The sequence below is a fragment of the Bactrocera neohumeralis genome, chromosome 3 (genome assembly GCF_024586455.1).
Source record: "Bactrocera neohumeralis isolate Rockhampton chromosome 3, APGP_CSIRO_Bneo_wtdbg2-racon-allhic-juicebox.fasta_v2, whole genome shotgun sequence".
NCBI lineage: Eukaryota > Metazoa > Arthropoda > Insecta > Diptera > Tephritidae > Bactrocera > Bactrocera neohumeralis.
The window spans coordinates 48,997,023-49,021,309 of NC_065920.1; the positions used below are offsets into that span (position 1 = coordinate 48,997,023).

The 24,287-nt window shown below is 33.1% G+C and overlaps 1 protein-coding gene across 10 annotated transcripts; it reads left to right on the forward strand.

The window, feature by feature from the left end:
• Positions 1-24,287, forward strand: LOC126752423 (uncharacterized). 10 transcript variants are annotated; one of them, XM_050463211.1, is made up of 11 exons: positions 3-594; positions 2,644-2,684; positions 2,746-3,367; positions 3,467-3,636; positions 3,704-3,848; positions 3,932-4,119; positions 4,184-4,288; positions 6,197-6,347; positions 6,425-6,534; positions 8,388-9,783; positions 16,959-24,287. In XM_050463211.1, the coding sequence occupies exons 3-11, from the start codon at positions 2,998-3,000 to the stop codon at positions 17,441-17,443; spliced, it is 3,120 nt and encodes a 1,039-aa protein (XP_050319168.1). In that variant the 5' UTR covers positions 3-594; positions 2,644-2,684; positions 2,746-2,997; the 3' UTR covers positions 17,444-24,287. The 10 variants fall into 10 exon arrangements, with proteins under 10 accessions (XP_050319161.1, XP_050319168.1, XP_050319167.1 ...); XM_050463210.1 differs by lacking the exon at positions 16,959-24,287 and having other exon boundaries at positions 8,388-9,512; positions 9,570-13,476; XM_050463204.1 differs by lacking the exon at positions 16,959-24,287 and having other exon boundaries at positions 1-44; positions 8,388-13,476.

Sequence of the window (24,287 nt, forward strand, 5' to 3'; positions counted from 1 at the left end):
AAGTATCAGCCAGCAACCAGCAGCAAGAGGAGCTTTTAACTAGTGTAGGTAATAGCTACGTAAAAAAATGGTTTGCATTGAAGGAAAGTGTGACCTTCGCAGTTAGTTCTTGGGATATTATAAATGAAGACAATAAGTTTGAAGAAAATTCTTGAAAAAGTGCATAAAATTGTAGTGAATTCTCGTTTTGCTATCGCATATTTTATACTTGCTTCGCCAAAGAAGAGAAGCGATAAATAACGTGAAGAAGCTAATGTGTGAACGATATGTATGTGGTTGGTGTGTAGCATAATAAGAATGTAAATGTAAAGAGAACAAAGAAGGAACGTGTGCAATTAGTGTATGTGTGTATGTGAGAAAGGAGAAGCACGCAAAGGCACACACAAAATCGCTGGGAAGTGAACTGCTCTCAACTCGACATTGTGGAAAGCTCTTTTTGGGGCTTATATTCATGAGATATAAATCAGAGTTGCAATTGTGGATGGTGGATTTTTATGTATGGCATGTCAAAATAAAGCAGAGGAAAGTAGCAGTTTAAGGAAGTTGTTAATATCTGAACACATCATGTGAATATTCAATTATAAACAGGGGCCGGTAAGTTAAATGAGTTAAAATATTGAAGTATAAATCCATAAAACCCATGTGTTGACTTGAAGTGTCGTCACTTGGATGTGAGTTTGCTGAAATTTGTAATAATGGTATCCAAATTTGTTTACATATAGTTAGAGAATCTCATGTTATTAATTATTTAACAATTACAATAAAATAGAACAACTTATGCAGTAACTTATTTAATAATTTTTATAAAAAAAATTTAACTCTGAAGTTAATTGGTAGTAGATGTTCCACATTTTCTTTTTGGAAATAGATATCTTAGCTGTTTTAGGAAAGAGCACCCGTGGCAATAAATTCACCGGGGACCTATAAGATATTGTTAAGGAGTTAGGCAGTAAAGTTTTGATTTTTTTTTTAACTCATATGAAATTAATCAGTATTCCTAGAAATTCGTGTCAAGTCGTGTGAGCTAAAATTTTTTACATCAGATTTTTTGGTATTCAAAAATTAAAAGTGTTTTCATATGTATGTCGGTATGTTTTTTTAATTTTGAGCACTTTTTATGTATAAATTATGGTAACCTCGAAATTTTATATTCAATTTCGTTTAAAATTTTTATTTAACAATAAAAAATCAGCAGATTTTTTTCGCCAAATATCGTATTTCCCCTTCAAAGTGTTCAAAAAATAATAAAGATTGTTATTTCGTTAAATCCTCTCCTCATTATCTTGGGAATCTAATGAAAAAACGTGACTTTTTGCTTTGGATGATTCAGTATGGAGTATAAATATAAAATATAACAATTGTGAACAATCACAATTAAAAAAAAAAGTAATAACTAATGTTTTTAATAAAAAATAGTGATATATATTTATAAAAAGTAAAATATATAAATATATCTATAAAGGTAAAAATACCAAAACAAATTAATGAAAATTCCCATCAAATTAAATAATATGGCAATAACAGTGTATTTAGGGATTCTACCCCAATGTACATCATGTGCGTGCAAGGCTGTGTACAGCAGAATGCAAGAGAATGAAGCAATGAATAACTGCGGTGTTATAAAAGAAATTTTTGAAGAGGAGCGCCATACGCGTAGTAGGTGGAGAAAATCGACAAGTAAAAGGAAAACCTTCTATTATATCTTGATCTTTTCATATTAAAATTATTTTAAATATGGCAAAATGTGTAAACGAATTTGAAGTGTTTTTTATATCCATTATGGAAACCTTTCCATTGCTCAACAATATATTGAACTAAACCATTTCCATGCTATTTATTCTGCTTCGGTTAAGGTATTCTAAGACCTTAGTGCATCCTGTCAAAAGAAGTTCATGTTAGAATGTGAAAATATTTTGAGTTAAATGGGCAACTCTGTTATTGGGATTCAACTGTTTCCATCATTCACATTCAATTACTCTTTGCAATTTTCGCAGATTTTCTGATTCTTCGACTTCTTCTGTAGTTTGTTTCACTGGTTTGTCCGTGAGTATAGCAGATTCGTGCAATTTTCTTCTACGATTACTTTATAAATTGATGGTTTGTTCTGCCGATTCTGTCTATTTTACACGAGTGCAACAAAATTCGAATTATATATCTTCATCCAGATCATAACTTTGTAGATACACCCCAAGCTCCTTCTAGTTTAAAAGCTGTACGGAAATAATAGGTCTCTACAAGGACCTGTGAGATGGTGATGATATATGGTCTTGAAAGGAAGATAAAGGACAGCATTAAGCTATAGCAAATGCTATAAAATTCTGAACTTGAAATCAGCATTAAACTTGTACAGAATTCATAAGAACAATTTGCATTAGTTGCCTTAAATGTGTCTAGATATTATGATTTGTCTAAAGAGTAATTATTGAAATAATTAGATGGATTTGGCATAATTTCAAAGGCAACATTAATATGTATTAAAAAAATGCAAAAGAAACTTTAGTTATCTGTTTTAAGCCACTGAAAATGTGAATTAGTTGACGATAATTCGCATATGTATTGGAAAGGAATTTCCTTAGTAAAAATTTTACTAAATTTTGAAAAAGTTATTAAAAATTGCTTATAATAAATCTTTGGTTTTTGTAGAAAATGGATCTGTTACTCGAATTTCGTGTTTGCCATTTTAGGTAAGTAGAAAAGTATAAAAAATTTATTCCTAATAAACATGTAGCTTGTACTATGTTCTAGTAATTGCTCCTTTGAACTGCTCCACTAATTTGGACCATTGGGGCAGCTAGGAGACAATTACTCACAGCATCCACCCAATTACACACTCGAGGTTTAATAATCAACGACAAATTAAACCATTATTTAAAACGTGAAAACGCCTCTATGAACAAAATTGGAATAGATACACGATATAACCGATCGATAATAAATTACACATGATATCCTATGGTTTTAAAGCAAATATAAAACGTAACGAAGAAATAAGTATTTATGTCCAAACAAGGTAGCCTGCAAAACAGTCTTTTAAATGCCCAAACTGCATATTATCCAGAAAAAAAGCTATATCCGAAGCTACAACAGCAACAAAAACTTTTATACCTTTCAAAATATCCGAGAAGCTGCAGAATACTGACATTTAAAAAGTTAGTTTGCAAAAAAATATCCCCAGCGAAAGTGACGGTAACGGAAAAGTTGCGGGAGTCCGAAAGGATTTGTGGTGCCGCATCAAGTGGCATCAATATTAATAAGTTTAAGCATAAAATGGCAAATACGCTTTCCGTCATGACGAACGTTTTACGGAATGTTGTCAGCAAGCAGCGAATACGCTACAAGGACAATGGATATAATTTAGACTTGACTTGTAAGTAAAAAAAAAATTAAATTAAATTTAAAAAAAAATTGACACTACTTCTAAATACTTACATAACTCAATTTTGTACATATTCATAACTGTTTTTAGATATATACGACAATATAATTGCTATGGGTTACCCGGCGGACAATATAGAGAGTATATTTCGAAATCGTTTGGAAGATGTTTACAAGTTTCTTCAGGAAGTTCATCAAAATCATTATAAAATTTATAACCTATGTCTTGAGCGTAGCTATGATAGCAATAAATTTCATGGAGTAAGCGAAATAACAAAAAATATGCTGTACGTTTCTTTAATAAATGGTTTTTTACTTTTTTTTTTAGAGAGTTGCTGTTTATCCTTTTGAAGACCATAACCCACCAACAATAGAATTGATACAAAAATTTTGTATGGACGTAGATGAATGGCTGAAAGCAGATAAGAAAAATGTGGCCGCCGTACACTGTAAAGCTGGAAAAGGCAGAACTGGTAAGTTGCTGACATTTTTATCTACTTGCCTATGTCCACAGTTTCAATCGATAAATATATATCAATTTTTTTTATTTTTATAGGTACAATGATTTGTTGTTACATGCTTTTTAGTGGACGGCAGAAAACTGCCGAAGATGCTTTAGAATGTTATGCTGAGAAACGCACAAAGGATCTCAAAGGTGTTACAATTCCATCGCAAAGGCGTTATGTTCAGTATTTTGCAAAATTAATACAATCTGGTGTACCATATGAAAGGCGTATTCTGCAAGTATGGCTAAGCATTCTTAATTAATATTTTTTTCATGTAAATAATGTATATGAAATTATTTTAGTTTTGTGAAATTCGTTTTACTGAGGCTAACTTGTTGCACAGTTATGGCACAGTGCATTGCTCAATTTCCGTGCTGGAAGACGATGGATGTTCTGTAAAAGTTAAGGTTAGTTTTGATGCTTGTTTTACAATAAGATATACATTCCCATTGGTATTAGGGTTGAAATTTAGAATTTCCATTGTTTTGATAAAACATTAAATTTTCATTTTTAATTCCAATTTTGGGATTTAAAATTAAAAATCAAATTTTTAGGTTAAGTGGTTTTCATTAAAAATTCAATTTTTAATCCTAAATAATTTGAATGTGTCTAGTGCTCTAGAGTATTGAAGATGATGGCTCTGTGCGAGCTCTAGTTCAAAATGGTAGAAGACAAACGCGAAAAAAGTTTATTCTAAAACAATTACTTTACTTATTTGAATGCTTGGGATTAAATTTTTCAATCCGCATTGATATTAACATTTCTTTTTATTTATTTTAACTACGTATTTTGGTCTAACTTTTATACTCTTGCAACATGTTGCTACAGAGTATAATAGTTTTTCACCTAACGCTTGTACGTATCACCTAAAACAAGGAGATAGATATAGCGTTATGTATATATAAATGATGACACGAGTTGAAATCCGAGTGACAGCCTGTCTGTCCGTGTAAGCTGTAACTTGAGTAAAAATTAAGATATCTTAATGAGACTTGGTACACATGTTCCTTGGCAAAAAGGAGTGGAGTTCATAGATGGACGTGATCGGACCAGTACAACGGCCTCAAGACGTCATTAAAAGGAAACTTATAAAGTGCGATAACTAAGCATGAAATTAAGATATCGAACTGTAATAGAGGATCGCAGTAGCAAGAAGAACCTGTGTGTTGAAATTTTTGAAAAATATACATATATACGTGCTTGTGTAAAAATGGATGATGATCGAGGCACCGCCTACTTTTATGTAAAATCAATACCTGATCGACCGATTTCAACCAAATTTGGTACATAATGTTCTTCTAACATTTTTATGTCACCGTGTGAAAATGGGCGAAATCGGAATGCAACTCTTTCATTTCTAGTGTACAAATCAAGAAGAAATTCTTATAAACTTTGCGCGAATAATGCTTTTAGAGTATGCCACCTTATGACCGAAAATTGTCCAAATCCAACAAAAACTATTCAAGCCCCTAGATACCGAATATCTGGATATATAATTGAAATTCAGGGATATTCCTTTCCTGACAAATGTATGTCTGCGTGACAAAAATGGGTTGAATCGGGTCCATATTTCCCTTAGATCCCATTAAAATAATATATCTATTTTCGAATTTCCATTGATTTTATACCGCATACATCGGCCAACATGTGAGTTACCTCAATGAATATGAGAGAGTGTGTTTTACTGATAACAGTGTATCGTTGTGCCTAAAACGGATAAAATTGGGTGAAACTTGATCTAGGGCTCCATATAACAAACATATAACATCCGGATAACTTTACTCCAAATGAGTATGGTATGTGAAGTACCTTAATAAATCTCTGGGAACATTTTTTTTAGTATGTGGCATGTTAATAGTTTGTCGTATTGGCAAAATAGATAAAATCGGGTCGATACTACCACTATAATTGCTTGAATTCCGATCCTCTGACGTTTTGCTCCTTAAGGTATTTGCAAGAGTATAAAATGTTCAGTTGCATCCGAACTTAGCTCTTCCTTGCTTTATTTTAATTTCATGTATCTTTAATTTTTGTTTAATGTTTACTCGGATTAAAAATTTAATAATAATTTTTGTTTAAGATTAAAATAAGATTAAGATAAAAAAATTATTCAAATGTTACTTAAAATATTCTTTTTAATGCCTTATTTGTAATCCTGTCTCGAATTAGTTGTTAAGAATGATTAAATTAAGAGGCAATACTGCAAAATTCATTCCTTTTTCACAGAATTTTTTTTTTTAATATTATATAGAGCTAATATAGAAAGATTTTTAATTTATTGTTTTTTTACATACTTTGACTATATTTTATTTCAGCATCTGCTGGGGTTACCCATCGATTTTCGAAAAAGTCATACACTGGATTTAAAAAATCTGTGTGTAGCCGGTGACATAAAAGTAGAGCTGACGCATAAAAAGAAACTGTTCCATTTCTGGTTTAATACATATTTTGTGCGCGATGACGCGGGTAAGCAAATATACATAGAATACAAATCTTTTTCTCATTCTAATAACAATTAAATTGATTTTTCCACTTATTTGCAGTCGTTGAGGGAGAAGGTGAGGACGCGAAACTTGTGTATACACTTAATAAATGCGAAATCGATGATGCACATAAAGACAAAGAGCACAAATGTTTTTCGGAAGGCTTTAAGGTGAATATATAAATTATTGAATAAGGTGACAGTGATTACTTTTTTTTGACGTAGTATGTGTCCTGTAGTAGATATTTTTATTATAAAAATTAGTAACTAAAGTTGTTCAAAGTTTTTGAAATTGACTAATGTTATTTAGTTGGAAAATAATATTTCTTGCGCACTGGTTGTGATTTTAGAATATAAAGGAAATTTCAGGAGTTTTTCAAAATGCCATTTCTTTGATGAAAATAACTTAAAATAACTTTTAAGGCTAAAAATTTCATATTACACATAATTTCTTTTCAATTCCTATTACTAATTCTTTAAATTTACATTTCCGGAAACAGAAAAAATATTTGCTAGAGAGATCCTATAAAATATGTATACATACATATATGTATGTAAATGATCAGCATGACGAGCTGTGTCGATATAGCTACATATGTCCGCCTGTCTGTATATATGTCTATATATACGAGAACCCCAGTTTTTGAAATATAAATTCCATTCCACCAAAGCGACGACCAAAATCAAGACCCTTGCATGCAAATCATTGGACGTTTAATTTTTGAGATTTATTTATACATATAGTACTATAAGAAATGCCTCTGTGAAGGGTATTTTGGATTCTGTGCAATTGAAGTTAACGTTTTTGTTTGTTTTTATTTTTTTTTTTTTTTTTTTTTTATTTTTTTTTTTTTTTTTTTTTTTTTTTATTTTTTTTTTTTTTTTTTTTGTTTTTTTTTTTTTTTTAATATTTCATAAATTTTAGACAATCTGACTAGGTCAGTCCCTTTCCACGACTGTCGCCGTTCGCACAGCAGTCGGGTCTAAGTACCCGGACCCGGATTTTTATCCGACCAAGAACTGTCAACTCGCCACCTTTCCTCGAAATCACTTCAGGAATGTTTTCTGCCGCTGTAACAACAACAACTCAAAGTGGCCCATATAAACTGCACGCAAACCGAATCGATACTAGAAAGATTAGTACACATTTTCTATGTTCATGTGTTTTTTCATCTCCATATGCCAATTATTGTGTGTTTGATAGCTATTTGGTACTACTGGCGATGAAAAATACATAGCCAGTTTGATTGAAATTTTGTGCGTCCAATAGAAACACGTCTACTAAATCGTTGAAAATGTTACAGAAGTGTTTTGGATAGTCAGAGAGGTGCACAAAGTACCCAGTTAAGGTTAGGGAGTCAACGAAAATTTGTTGTTGTTGTTGTTTTAACAGAAAGTCAATCCCCGTTGGGATGGTAAACGTCATTTGTGTTGTCGTCGATGTCATCTAACGGTAGGCCCAGGAAACGTGCTGTTTCGACGGGGTCGGACCATAGGGAGGAGGGTGTTAGATGAGTAGGGTTCGTAGGGCATGCAAAGAGGTGGTCAGTCCGCATGACACTCGTTGCATGCAGGACATACATTCGGTATGTCAGGGTCTATTCTGGATAAGTAGGAGTTTAACCTGCTACAGTATCCAGAACGAAGTTGCGCAAGGGTCACACGCGTTTCTCGCGGCAGCTGGAGCTCTTCGTCTGCTATGGGTGGTGGTTTGACTCCAAGAACGCCATTCAACGAAAATTTGTTTCATATGTTGCCTTCCATTCATCTTTGGCAATGACGATAAAATCCAAAAGATTAAAGAAACTGAAAATCGTCGTGTTAATGCTCGGCTTGCACTAAATAATCTGAATCTCATGCAAAAACGATAAATGTATTAAAATAGGTGACAATGTTTCATTTTTCTTTTTTGTCAGTGCGAGTCAAAATTTATCAAGCGGTATAATTTTCAAGTTCTTGCAATTTAAATACACTCAATATTAATTTTTTTGTATTTATTAACCAATTTTTCGTTTTTTTGGCAGGTGCAACTTGTATTCTATGCGGAAACTTCAATGCGACCTGGCTTACAAGCAAATGTTAGTAGCATAGCCAGCCAAATTGTGAATAATCAAAGGATGTCTCAAAACGCGCGTCTCTCTCATCAGAGCAGTGGTGGCGGTTGCGAAAGCAGCAGTAGCAGCAATTGTCAATTGCCACAGAATAGCAGCAGTGGTAGTGATCTAAATTACATTTGTGATCAAAAGTCCTCCTCATCAGCATCGGCGTCGGTTAGTAGTTTGGGCGGTCCGTTAGTGGGTGTTGGCGGTGGCGTTGGTGGCGGCAACGGAAGCGGCAGTGGAAGTGGCAGCATTGGTGAGCTCAGTATCGGTGATACAACAAATGCAGACTTCTCCCGCATGGACAGCACGTTAGTGGGTGCACAATACATACAGCATCAGCAACAGTTACAACACCAACAAAAACAACAAATTTGCCATAGGCAGAAATACAATGCTGCGAAAAATATCAACAGCGATTGTGAAGAGTTCGATTGCAATACCGGCATGATGCCGTTGGATCGAACACATGCTGCACCAACAAATACATATGCGTTACTTCCGCAACAACAACAACAGCACAGACAGCTTTACACGGCGGCGAAAAGCGTTAGTGATGACTGTGATGATTACGGTGATGCCGATGTACGCATCTCGTCGTTCGAGCGAATAAATGCTGTACCCACAACAGCGTATGCGTTACAACCACAACAACATCATGCGGAACGGATTTCTGTTAACTATAGACATCAGTATATGCCGACGAATAACATAAGTGGTGACTGTGATGTGTATGATTGTGATGTAGGCGTTACGCCATTTGCGCGCTTAAGCGCTGCACCTACAACATTTGCACTAACCCCACAACAACAACAAGACGCGCAATCACAACACACTTATGTGAATTTGGAGCACATGATGACTGCATCGGATAAACAACAACTAATGCAACACTATCAGCAGCAGCCGCCACAACAGACAATGAAACCGTTATTCACAACAGCACCAAATCATGTGGCAACTACTTCGACAGTAGTGACCGCCACAGGCAACAACGTAATGAAATTCGGCGTACCGTCAACAACAATGGGCTTAATGTGCGGCAAAAATATTCTATATCAACCAGCAGTAGTGCATGGCGATGGCAACACCAATCATTGCGCCAACAGTGTCAGGCGTTTAGATGAAGGTACAAGAACAACAATGCAGACTAATGGTTCAACTGGTGGCAGTGATGTGAACGGTTGTATTAGCGCTAACAGCAGTAAAAGCAGCATTAGTAGTCACACATCATCTTCAGAATCAACAACATCGTGCTCATCGTCTTCGGCGCCAACGTCTGGTGGAGATAAAGATTGCGAAGAAGAAGACTGGGAGTCCGGTGAGTGCCATCCAAAAATGCCACACACAGTTGTCCCAAAAGCATTACAGCTATCTACACTATTAGCTCCTTCCAAGCCTTCTACGGCTAACAATACTACTACTACTTTCAGTAATACCAACTCTACCTTTCCCAATATTACTACTACTACCATAACACACACATCTTTACCTTCTACTGCTACTATTACAACTCATACCAAACATATTTCCACTTCCATTTCCCAACAACCCTCGACATTTTATATGAATATAAACATTAATAGTGGTAGTTATAATTGTAGTTATTGTGGTTGTGATGATGATGAAAACAATACCAATTTAAAATATGAATGTAAACATATTGAAGAAAGAGAAAAATTGCAAAAAACTAATTTTACCATTAACGAACGACGATCAAGTTGTGCTGCAGTCAAATTGAATGGCGACACAGAAGCTGAGTTTAGGTCAAATGAAAATACAAATAAGTTCAGTACCGAGGTAAGGGTTAGTACTGAAGCAGGTGCTGCGAGCCCACTTAGTGCGTCACGTAAAACACATAAGTTGATTGCGTCTAAAAAATATGATGCCACTGTTGGCAATAGCAAACACAGCCATATAAGCAATGTCAGCAATGTCGTCAGTTCTTGGACGCAGAAGCCTATTTTTCAACAAAAATTCAACGCTAAAAAATGTAGTGAACTCAGTTCAACAGCCATTGCAGTGAAAAAATCCAATGCTTATGGGACTTCAGCTGCGGCAATTGGCACCGACGCTGCTATGCTAGCTCTGAGCTGCTCCCCTGCGAGCGGATGCAGTGGCTTGGCAAGCACTTCGCGTCGCAAATTAAAAAATAAATTGAAGAATAATACGAAAAAATTGTCTCATTGGCTACAGAATCACTTTCGCGCAAATCCTGTTGAATTTTGCGAGAATTTCGTGCAACATACGACTGCTATGCGGCGCAATAGTAACTGTAGTGTGAGTAGTCGTAGTCGCAAGCTGTCAATGTCATCAACGACGGTGTCAGTAACACCGGGTTCGTCATTACCCAAGCGACAATTGTTAGTGCCACCGAAATTGGTGAACGAAAAATGTGTTGTTGCTAACAGTGAAGGAGCGAATGCTAACACTTATGATATTTACGGTGAGATGGTGGAGAATGCGCTGAAAGGTGAAAGTCTAGCGGCAGAACCCGCCGCTGTTAATTTACACATAGTAAGTGTTAATGGTGTTGTCGGTGATGCGCGCACGAAAATTTCGCTATCCGAGTTCGAGTCGACAACGGCATCAAATGTCAGCTTGTCGACTGTCGGTGGCAGCACTGAACGCAGTGTGCACGGCGGTAGTGGTAGCAGTGATACCTTTGAGGATTTTTACTCATCAAATTGTGATAATCAGCTTAGCTTTAACAACTCGCCATGTAAAAGTCCACGTTCGCTAGTCGATATAGCGGGTTCCAGCGCTTATAGCGCAACGCATCAAGATCTCTATGCGACCAGCTTGAATGAGAGAAATGTACATTTGCAAATGAAACGCGAGCAACACATGCTGCGGCATATGAATGTACAAGCGCTAGGACAGCCGCAACACAATAACCATCATCAGCTGCATCAACTCAATGTCGTTGTAGTTGCAGCCAAACCAGCTAAAACACATGCTATTGGTTTTAATGTTACTAAAGACAGAACGACAGAAAACTACGAGACATTTGCGCATGAGGATAATGCTGTAAACATTCAAAACGATAATAATAATCGAGATGAAGCTGCTTCTGCCAATCAATTGAATGCTAGCGATATGTCAATTGGCGCGAATGTCACCATTATAACAACCGAGGAAGATGAAAAAGTGATTGAACTGCAAGAAAGTGTCAACGTTGATGATCGCGCTAAGGGTCATGTGAGTCGCGATCGATTAGCACCGAAATTTGATTCTTTTGATGAAATCGAAGAGGATATTATTCAAGATGGCGCTACAACGGGTTCGAGCGTTTACTTCACGCCAAAGTTGACAATTGGTATTGGCGACGATGTCATTGATGGCGCTGCAACGGAACATTATCCATTCGTATTTCCAAATGTGCAAAATGAGCTTAATAAATTATCTATGCAAATTGCAGGCAATAATAGCGATTTGGAAAATGAAGTATCAAGTAAGTGTCATGAGCAAAGCTCTAAAATGCCTACGCCTATCATAACTGCTGCCGGACAACGGTCAAATTTTGTTGCAAACGAAAATCGCGCAGAATTGTCAAGTATAGCGTTAAAAACAACAACAACTTCGTTGGATGGCGACGCGACTAATTCTAAACATTGATGGCCGCAGTTCATGGTGGTCTTGCGATTGTAATATTTTTAATTTTATTTTAACATGTTTCTGAAAACATTTAAAGAAAGTAGGGAAACTGGGCTATGCAAGTTAACGGTAGAGTGGAGATGTGTTTGTGATTTTGCTATAGCACAGTTTTTTACCATTGTAGGTTATTTATGCAGTCATAACATCGGTACTATCTACTGTCAAGCAAGTTTAGTAACCCGCGTTGATTTGATCTTATTACTTTTCGTTTCTGCTGTGCTCCAACACTGCATCAAATTTATTGCAGCATGTGACTGCACGTTTCTTGCACATCATTATACAATGCTACTATGTCTTGAGTTGTACTGTATTTGGAACCATAAATAAATGCAATGAAAAAAATCTGTTTGGATATTTGGAAACACAGCAATCGATTTTTCGGTGTTTTCCACCACAATTTATTTTTATTATTCTTACACACATATATAATTATTTATATATATACAAATATGTATATATGGTATATGCATATAAATATCAAGATCTCATACGACTTCTCGTATAAATAACAAATGTACAGAACGGATTAATATTCGCTGGTGTTCTATTTTTTTATTATTATTAAAATTAGTTAAGTAATTACATACATACCTATGAATGTAATTAAGTTTCTTTAGGTTGCCAACAAAAAGGCAACAAAGTATATTTAATCAACACTAGCAGTACTAAATCCCTACTACCATTGCCCGTACCAGCAAAGTGTCGAAAAACTAAGCGAAACAATTTCTTAAAAAAATTTTTAATAGTTATAAAGAGATATCCTCTTCAAATACCCTTCAATTTAAACATACGTAGATATACTGGATTAAATGGAACTAAATAACGGTTTGTCGTTAACACACACTTTACCTATTTACAAAAAAAAATACATATTTTACCGTTAACACATATTTTATATATTTAAAAAGAAATACATATTTGAATATACCCAAAAAAAACGTTAAATAATTATATATACTAGACGTTCTTAAACCAACTTAACAACAGATTTTAAAATAATAAATATTCGACGGTTTGAAATAAAACATTTATTTTATTAGCTAGTTTTATAAATACTTTGTGCTTAAAATGAAAACACTATAAATTGCATATTCTTTAACATTGTGTTTAGCACTTGTACTAAATATTCCTTGATATAAATATATAAATTCTTATAATGTGTATGTTAAAAGTGAACGTGGATTTGGTGGCGCGTTTTACCGAATTCTTCTAAAGCCGCTTAACATTTCTTTTCACAATAATTAAGTGTTGATAAATATAATAATAAATAAGCATAGTAATGAAACAAACCTTAACAATCTGATAAATACAACAATAAACAAGCACAGTAATGAAACAAACCTTAACAACCTGTTAAATAGTGTCAGTTATCAGTAATGAAACAAACCCTAATATGAATACAGTGTGTGCTCTCAGTTCTCATATTATTAATTAAAAATGGCTCAGCGTCTGTTCCAGCAGGCCAATCCCCTGCAGTTGTTCCACACAAACTGCTCAGCAACGCAATCCTTTATGTACGAGCACCTGTATTTGTTATTTGCGTAAGTAGCAGCAACAACTTGATCGATCGTTCGTTGGTGAAATAGTTTGTTTCTACGTTCGCACGCCGCCAAAATTCTCCGTTATTTTTTCAATTTTTAAACAGAAATTTAATTAATAGTCATATAACTTTATTATAGCCGTTACTCAAATTTAATTTGTGTGTGTACTTAGTTGCGAACCGCATAGCCAATAATAAAAAAATTAGCGAAAATGCGGTTTAGAAAACGTTGGTATATCGCACTGCGAGTTTTTTAAACTGCATACAATATATTAAATACTGAAAATAGAAACAATAACACCCATGGTCTGTAGGTGCTCAGTGGTAATTTGTTTTGCACTTTCAATAAATTATGTTTTAGTAGATACAAATTAAAACTTGTTAATATTGCAGTCGTTATTCTTCCACAATTAAATAAGAATTATTGTTTTTTTTATAATTTTGCTAAAATATTTTAGTAATTAAAATTTTCGAAATCGTTTATATTATAGTTACACATCTTTGTTACCAGTGTCATACGTAGCGTTTAATATTTTTATTTATTCTACTTTTGTATTTTAATAAAAAAAATCGTTGAAAATGTTTCATTGCCATGTGGTTTATCATACTAAATATTTTAAATTCATGTTTTAAACATTTACCTAAGAAAAAATTCATAAAAAATGTTGCTGTAATATGGTTTTATTTAACTAACATTTTCAACTGGGTACTTACACGGACCAACAACATAAATAGTAAATAAAATAATGCGTTTAATACAACATAACATACAGATAAGTTGAGAAATGTTATTTATGACAGACTCTTAAGGATAAATAACTTGTGTAGTTATATACTACATACAAATGTATGCAAAGGAAATCAATCACCACTACTAAAAGCTGACACCTTAGTGAAACATAACAAACACACACACATACATCCACGTCTGCCAAACGTCTGTACACAAACTCATGCACGTAATAAGTTAAAAACACATTTTGAGAATAAAAAATATATACAAAAAAATAAAATAAACCATATTTAAATGTACGTAAATACATACATATGTATATATAGTTTTTTTTTTTAATTAATGTAATGTAATTACTTACGATTCGATTTTTAAGTGTAAAAATATTAATTTTTGTATAAAAATATAATTATAATGTATTGATTTTAATTTTGTTATTTGCTAGCTATAAAGATTTTTTAAATAATTTTATTTAATTTGATACTGTAATTTGTAAAAAAAAATTATGCACATCTGGGAAGTGAAAATCGAAGCGAAAACACATTTTATATTGAAAGTAAGGCATTCGTTGTAGAGGCGTAGCAAGCACAAAATACGTTTTGTAAAATTTAGTAGTTTTTTTTTAAATATATTATTTTGTTTTAATTAATATATATACACGTATATAAAAAAATAAAATTATATGTTCATAAGTTTGCTATATATTACAAATTATATTTATTTTCATTTTAATTCGCTATTTTATACAAAAAAATATGCTTGTATAACGTTTTGCTTAATTTGATTTAAAACTTTTTTTGTTTTTGCTTTTTTCGAAACTTCAATAACAACAAACACAATTAGTATAGGTTTAGTTTATGTCTACGTTAAATGTCAAGTTCTCAAGTGAAAGTAATTGAATTACTTATATAATTTGTTAATGATAAAATTAAAAAAAAAAAAAAAAACAATTGGAAAATTGAAAAATATTTGAGTTATATTAAAATATAAGTAACAAACAAATGTGTATATACACGTATAAAAACCATAAGTATAAGTAAAATGATCTGTTAATTTTTTTTTTTTTTAATTTTTGTTTCTATGAAATTTTTATTTTTTCTGCGTAAAAAATAAAATATTACAAATTTTATTTAAGTGAAAAAGAACGAAATGCATACTACTACTACTGTGTAAAACTAATAATTTTTGTTTTTGTCTAGGGAGAATTTTTGTTTTAGCTCTGTTTACCATAAACAAAACAAACTGACGAAACGTGTATAAGCGTTGACTTGCAGGAAGCTGCAACATATTTGGTGAAACATATTTATGAAACAATTGACATGCTTGATACATAAACAAGAAAAGAAACGCTAACTTCGGTAGTACCGAATATACATATATCTTACACAAATAAAAATTTTGCATACAAAAATCAAAATGTATGACATATAGCTTAGATTAACAACACTTACCGATCCAAACGGTGTTAGATCACCGAAAAAACAACCCTTGGCCGGATAAAATCCGGGTCTATTCCGGTGCGTAGAACCGGCTGTCGTGAGAATTGACATGTATATGCTATGCTATGGCGGTCCGATCTGAAAAATTAATTCGAGAATTGTATCGCTGCCTTGGTTATATCTTGTCAAGTGAAAAAGTTTTTCATACAATAACTTTATTTTGAGCATTCAGTTTGTATGATCCGATCCGAAAAATTTTTTTTTTCGAAGATTGTAGACTTGCCTTGGGCAATAATCCATTCCATATTTCGTGAAGATATCTTGTCAAGTCAAAAAGTTTTCCATACAATAACTTTATTTTTATCGTTCAGTTTGTATGGCAACTAAATGCTATAGTGGTGCAATATCGGCGATTCCGGCAAATGAAAAAGAGATTGTATGTATACAGACAGACGGACGTGCCTAAATTGACTCAGCTCGTCACACTGATTATATATGTATACACATATGTGTATATTTTGGGTGTTATAAACTTCGTGGCAAACTTAATATATCCTATTAAGTATATAACTACAATTTTACCATAATATGGTATTTGGTTAAAAGTTCAGTTCACATTGTTCAATTTTAAATGTTACGTTAGGCGACGTGACCGATTTAAAATATTTATTATTTTCCATTATTATCATATAGCTTACTTTTCATAACAAATTTATGAGCAACTTGTTCAGAGTTCGCAAAGGCTCCCGTTTATGATTATATTTTTATATTCTTAAAGGTGCTCAACATTGCTATAAATATTTATAGTGTCTTGGTTATATCTTCCAATTCATTAAACTCCGTTTTTTGCAAAATATTGAACTTTGAACAAAGTTATACAGCCGCAACATTAAATAAAACGTTGACTTTCGGATAGATTTGCTTATAACAAGCTAATGACATAGAAAGGATTAATTTTGCTCCCTTACTTTGCTTAAATCATTATTAGTTTGTATAAATTTTTGAGTATTTTCTTAAATTTGTATGCCCTTAATTTTAACGTAAATTTGTGATAATCCTGCGTTCGTCACTTAAAATATAAAACTTGCAAACACCAAAAAACAACATTTTGAAATATTCTTTTACAGCTGCCAACATCAATTCGCACATAAGTCATCATCAAATAAATACTGCTGGTGTGGAAGCATTGCTCCAGAGTCAAGGCATCGTACGTAATAACGTTAATAAAAGTAAGATGTCTTTAGAAGAGCAGCAAAATTTGCATGCAAGTATGGATAGGAACAGTGATTACTACACGTATAAGGATAACAATAGCACCAACGGTGACACCAGCGAAAGTAACAGCAGCAATGATGACAGCCAACGTTCAAACGACGGCAAAACTCCTTACACCACTAGACATAGATATACCGCGAACTATCAACTAATTGAAGAGGATATCATGGAGGAGAGTGTGAATGGTATAAGTATTGATGTTGACGGTGCCAACGTTGAATATGATAATGATAATGGTGACACAACATGTGTTGGCATTTTCCTTAAGCGCTGTCAAACCAACACTGCTAATGGTTTGAAAAAACCGCACACACGCACGCGTCGAGAAACCACTTAAGTCAGCCAAAGAGCTTTGAAAGCCTCGCGAAGTAAACGTAAATCGGGAAGCAGCCAACAAACCGCATCACTGGTGATTGCCAGTTGCAAATGTGAATGTATCCTAATATTTTTGTATGGAACTCAAAGAACTCGTTAACGATAAATGTTTCAGACGTTCGAAGGTGTACCCTAAAACAGTTATATGTTATTCACACAAAGTATGGTGCACATAGAAACGCGAGCCAGCCAATCAACAATTGCATTTGTGTACATTTAATTAAGCATACAAATTCGTATTAAAACTATGATTATTAACTCCAAAAAAAAAAACAAGAAAAAAATCAAAATGAACAACCACACCGGGCACTGATTTCTAAAGAGCGTTAATGTTAATACGTTATACCAAGTGAAAGTTAGGAAGCAGTTAGTAGATGCTAAATAAAGCTGGAAAATGTATGTATGTATATGTATAGTAAAAGCTTTATCTGTGTATTTGTACTATATGAACAAGAAACAAATAAAAAGGAAAGAAAATGAGAAAAGTGAAACAAACGCTTTCAAAATAAACTTATTTACCATCCTTTGAGCTAATACGAAATGTAGACGAAACCTATAATGTTAAATTAAAAAGAAAACAGTAAAATATTAGCAAAGTAGAGGTCAACTCTCAATAAAAAAACACACACACACTCGACACATACACCTACAAAGAAACAAAAACTGAAATAATAAGACAGAAAACATTTGAAATGTTAATGAGCAGTAAATGTGATGCGTATATAAATCGAAATCATCGTATTATATAAATATTAAAATGAATGCATGTTTTGAACGCAAAAAAAATTGTGAATGTTACTAGTGTATTAGTGTAACCAAATGCAGCATTTATGTGGCATACAAAAGTTATTGCCACAAGCAGTATATAAAATTGAAATCAATTGAAAATCAGTAAATGTCACAGGATTTTATATAAGTATGTAGCGAGAGGAGAAATAACTGAAGCTAAATTGAGGGAAAGGGAAGAAGTATTTAAGGGAGAAGTATGCAACGTAACCGTCTATTCATGAGAAACAAAATAAAATACAAGTAAACAGGAATAAATGCATTATTAAGTCTATTAACAAAACACGGCTAAAAACTGATATGCAGGAGGCAGCATTGAGTTTAAGATGAAACACAAAAAAGAAAAAAATTACAATGAAATTAATGGTGAACATTGATATTTAGCTATTAAGATTTCATAAAGCGTACAATAATGATATTAAATTTCATATAAATATGTAGGTATGTGTGAATCAACTTAAAATTACAATTAAAAACATAGACACACAAAAAATGTTGTACATACTGCTAGCATATAACACATTATCTCTCTCTAAATTTACTTTATTTATTTAAATTGTTTTTTTGAGTAAATTAATACTTCTAAAAACAATTATATACCAACGCTAACCTAAAGTTTGTTGCAAAGCACCTTAAAGTCATAATAGTAAATCAAAATCGCCAAACCTAATTTTAAAATAATTTGTTTTAATGGTTACAGACCAGGGTTGTAATAATGCAATAAAAAATAATTAAATTAACATTTGAATTAAAAATTTCTTATTTTGTAATCCCATTAAACATCGGGATTAAAAGATGGAAATTTTATTTTTAATTCAAACTTTTTTTACTACAATTCTACTGCTGCCGAATTTTGTATACGCCACATACTTTTATGAAAACAAGTTATTTTTGAAACAATTGTTTAACGTTGTCTTGTAATTCTAATTTTAAAAGCACATAACTATGAGCGAAAAATAGTAAGACTTTGTTCATAGTTTTAAAATTATAAATTTATTCTTCAAAACTATGTATGTCGTGCCCCTCAAAGTAATCCTCCTTGGCCCTAATACACGTGTGCCAACATTTTTTCCATTTCTCGAAAAAGTTTCAAAGTATTATAGTAATACTCTTCGATTCGCCTAGCTATTCACATTTAATGTCTTTAATTGACTAAAAACGTTTTCCTCGGAACGGTCGTTTGAGTTTGCTTAATAGCCATAAGTCATATGGAGCTAAATCAGGCGAATACGGTGGTTGCGGCACGATATTGTTTGAAAATTTGGTGAAAAAATTTGCAGTGCACTACACCTCGATAATCGATGGAAACTATCAACATAACCTTGATTTTTGAACTGCTTTGACGTGGTTTTTTCGGCTTCAGCTCACCTTTACCACGATATTCGGCCGATTGATCGTCTGTTTCCAGGTCGTAAACATAGGTCCAAGTAATGAGACAATATTCCAAAGATGCCAGTAAGATCTGCGACTATTAATCGTCGATTCTCAAGCACCAATTTCTTAATTTTCTCGACTCTATGAATGATTTGCTCCAATCAAAAACACTTGTTCGCGACAAAAAATTATCACCGAGGGCTTTTTCTAACATTCTGAACGTTTCAGTAACAGAAATTTGATTCCGCACACAAAATTTAACTTCTTTGTTGAAAAAGTTTACTCATCGTGAAAATCGCTCATAATGTACTTCAGAAGGACAAGCGTACACTAATTATTATTTTGATGTGACATTTAAAATTGGTGGCAGATTAATCAACAATTTTTTTTATTTCTTTTATAATAAAAATATATATGTTGCTCGGTAATTATGCAAAAAATATATATACATATATACTGTATATATTGTCACATCAGCACAGTTATCACTGACAGTCATAGCAAATAAAAAAATATTTCGTCGAATGTGTTTTAAATTAAAAAATCTTATTATTTTCTGCCCACAGCATCTTTAAAAATTTTAATTTGCTGACCTCTAAGCATATTTCCCTATACAAATATTGCATACGTTAAGATGTAATTGTAACTTGGTTTTGAAATTGCTGCTACGTTCAGCTGCAGTTACTACGAAGTAATTTTTCACACAAAATCTCTTTTTTGAAATAACTTGTCTGCCATAAAAAGTACTTATTTATGATATACTTAATTATTCCTTTGTCTTGCGCGCATAAAACTACAGTTTACTTGGAGCGCTTATTTCAATAGTTAAATATAACGGTACACTTGGTTAAAACATTTTCAATTTAGTGGCTACTAATACGATCTGTGCATTCTCCACAAAAAAAATTTCGTTTGCCTCGAATTAGAGATCATCTTTAATAACTTGCATAAAACATTCATTACATTTTAAGTCACCATCATCATCATCATCATCGCAATTTTTTTTATATGCATTTTTACATTAATTTTATTTTAGAAATAAGTATTTTAAAATTGGTGGCAGATTAATCAACATATTCTTTTATTACTTTTATAATAAAAATATATATGTTAACCGCTAATTATGCAAAATATATATACCGTTACTGTATATATGTCGAAATCGAAGACATGTGGAATATGGTTATAGATCGTCACCAAAAAACAATTATTAATCGTCCAAACTTTTCCAAATATATGATCCCGTAGACATTCAGGACCTCTGAGCAAAGAAGTAGTGTGGCAAGTTTTGGAGTGTATCAAAAAAAAACTTCTATTTTCTTCCTCTAATCGTTTTTTTTTTTAATTATTATATTTTTTTAATTTTAACAATTAGTGCTTATAACACTTTCGGTGTGTGACGCGTTTCACTTTTCTGACTAAATTTGTCAGCTATAATTTCCCTTATCCCTTGTAGTCAGCATAACCAGACATAGTTCTCCAAAGGCTAAACAATATAATACTTATGCTTTCTTTTCTTTTACTTTTTGAGTGCTTCCAATGGAAGGATCAATTTAAATTTCATAAATTTTATATAATAATCGGCTGAAGAGTGACCTTTAGTTTTTTTTACGAATTTGTTTTTAAAGGATTATCCATTTCGAGGTTCCTTACTTTTTTAAAGAAAAATCACAGAAATTTCAAATTTAATGGGGAATGCTTATGATCATTTGAAAAAACTCTATTTGGCGATTATCTCTTTCAAATGTTGGCCGCGTCGACGTCTGAAATGGTCCATCCGTTGAGTCCAATTTTCGATGACTCGTTCGAACATTTCGACTGATAACTGGCGTATGACACGTGAGATGTTTTATTCCAAGGGCTGAAACGAAGCGGGATTATCCGCCTAGACATTAGACTTTACATAAACCACAGAAAAAAGTTTAACGGTGTGATATCATACGATCTTGATTGCCAATCGACCGGCCCGTCGTATCTTTTTGGAACTTTTCAAGAGCCAATAGAGCGAAGCGATATCGCTTGGGAAGGCTTTATTTTGTACGCTTTCAATTCGAGTACGTCAGTCCGAGTTGCTGTGAACGGTGCGAACGAATCGACCAATGCGACTCTCGCGTGATCTGTCAAAAAAAGCAAGTTTTCTACTGCCTCATGTGCCTCTTTAATGCTTTAACGCTTGTGTTCTCAACAAAACAGATTATTAAGGCATAGTAATTTTTTAACCAATACTAATTCTATTGGATAAATAAAATAAATTTAAATTTTTCCTAGCTATATGAACCTATAATACAGATTTATTTAAAACCTTGCCAATTTTTATAGCTTGGTAGCTCTGAAATCTTCTTCTTCTTTATTGGCGTAGACACCGCTTACGCGATTATAGCCGAGTTAACAACTCTCTCTCTCTCTGAAATACTCTAAATATAATACGATTTTCGAATATCGTGTACGATAAATGAAATTTTTGAATATATTGAATCGGGTTTTAGGAGGGTAGGCGATAATTTTCAGTTAACGAAAGTTCATATTAGCAACAAATTTTCTATAAAACCTACTAGTTGACTAATATACATACATAAATGTACTGATTTTATCTAAGCGACTGCAAAATATACACGAATTCGAATAGAAATCTTAAAAATTCCAAAACGATCAGCTGAAAGATTTTTGATTAGAGTATGCACGGGCATAATACGAGGGCTGCTATATATATTTCTGGCCTAATAATGAAAATAGGAATATTTATCAACGAAAATGGTTTTATTGTTTTTCAAAATATTCTCCATCAAGGTTTATACACTTTTGCATGCGCTCAAACCAATTTTCGAAGCACTTTTTCCACTCCGATTGAGACACCTCCAAAACATGGTTTATGAATGCTTCAACAGCATCTTCTGGCGACGAAAATCGTTGACCACGCATTATTTTCTTGATGTGTGGGAATAAAAAGAAGTCATTGGGTGCCAAGTCAGGGCTGTACGGCGGATGACCCATCAATTCGACGTTTTGACCGGTCAAAAAGGCGCTGGTTTGAGCCGATTGTGAGAGCTCGCATTGTCATGGTGCACAATGATTCGTCTTCTCCTGTTCGTTTTTCGAATTTTTCCGAAGACTTCAGGCAAACAAATGGTGGTTTACCACTCAGAATTGACCGTCCTACGTTGCTCAAGCGGAACAGTCGCCAAATGACCAGTTTTGCCGAAGAAACAGGCGACCATTTGCTTCGAAGTGCTTCTTCCACAAACAAATTTCGTTGGATTTGGCTCGTCTTGGAAGACGCACACGGTCGATTGCTGTTTTGTTTCGGGCTCGTACGCATAGATCCATGATTCGTCACCTGTGACGATCTTATAAACGTCTTTTGAAGCACCGCGATCGTATTTTTTCAGCATTTCTTTACACCAATCCACACGAGCCTTTTTTTGAGCGATTGCCAAATTGTGCGGGATCCAAAGAGAACAAACCTTTTTTACGGCCAGGTGTTCATGCAATATCGAATGAATGTTGGTGGGAAAAATGTATAGGCATGCCTCTATCTGAAGGTATGTTGCATGACGGTCTTGCATTATCAATTCACAGCGGCTGTTTTTGGAAGACCTTCACGGAATTCGTCTTTGAGCGAGCGTCGGCCACGATTGAATTCGTTGTACCAGTTTTTCACAGTGCTATAGGATGGTGCTTCATAGCCATACAAAGATTTTAGTTCATCGATACACTCTTGTGATAATCCACGTCGAAAGTTGTGAAAAATGATCGCACGAAAATGTTCACGAGTTAATTCCATTTTTTGGCCGAGATGAATTTTTGAATTCCCTGTAAATAAAACAATTCACGATTAAATGACAAAACGTTCTGAGTGATGCTATGCTAAAAAATGTCAAACTTTCCAATGGAAATGTCAAATGCACCTGGCAACACTTAGTGTTGCCTAGGCCAGAAATATATATAGCAGCCTCCGTAATTATAAATTGAAACCTTTTTTTTACTGAAAATTTTATTGTGAGCGTTTTTTTAATCAAAGTTTAGTTAAATATATACATACATACATATATTAGAAATATATATTTTTGCCCTTTGGTGGTGGTTGAACCTTTAATATACCCACATACCTGTAGTACATTGAAGTAATGCATTTTCGCCTTATTTTTGTGTAATTTTTTATTGTTCTTACTATTTGTGTCCTTTCAGGTGAATCGACATATTTATAAATATTTTATATACCACAATTTTTCGTTTGCAGTTATTTATGTAAAAAATAATTAACTTTTAGGTTATGATTTAAGTAATTAATACAAAAAATATGTTATTTTAAATTAAAATAGTTTTTTGCTTGTAAACTTACCAGTTGTATAATAAGTGATCTATTTTCTTAAGCAACCATACATTGTATAACAATCTATTATTTTTAAAATGTAAAATTTTTACTTTTAAGTTGTACATAAACAATACATACATAGGTACATACATACATATTTACAATTATGTATATTTAAATAATTTTTTAAGTGGTGAGATTTTGAATTTTGTTGAATTTTAGTGGCCTAAATGATAGATTAGCGCTTGCGAGCACAAAGTACTCGGAGCTTCTTTTCTGCTCAGAGTAGAAAAAGCAAATAATCGTAATTAATTAAAATAAGTTGAAAAAAGTT

Bases quoted from the DNA above. Each gene is read 5' to 3' on its own strand.
- LOC126752423 (XM_050463204.1), top strand. From the start codon at position 2,998: ATGTCCAAACAAGGTAGCCTGCAAAACAGTCTTTTAAATGCCCAAACT. The intron at 3,637-3,703 runs GTAAGCGAAATA...TTTTTTTTTTAG, and splicing joins ATAGCAATAAATTTCATGGA to AGAGTTGCTGTTTATCCTTT. The intron at 4,289-6,196 runs GTTAGTTTTGAT...ATTTTATTTCAG, and splicing joins GATGTTCTGTAAAAGTTAAG to CATCTGCTGGGGTTACCCAT.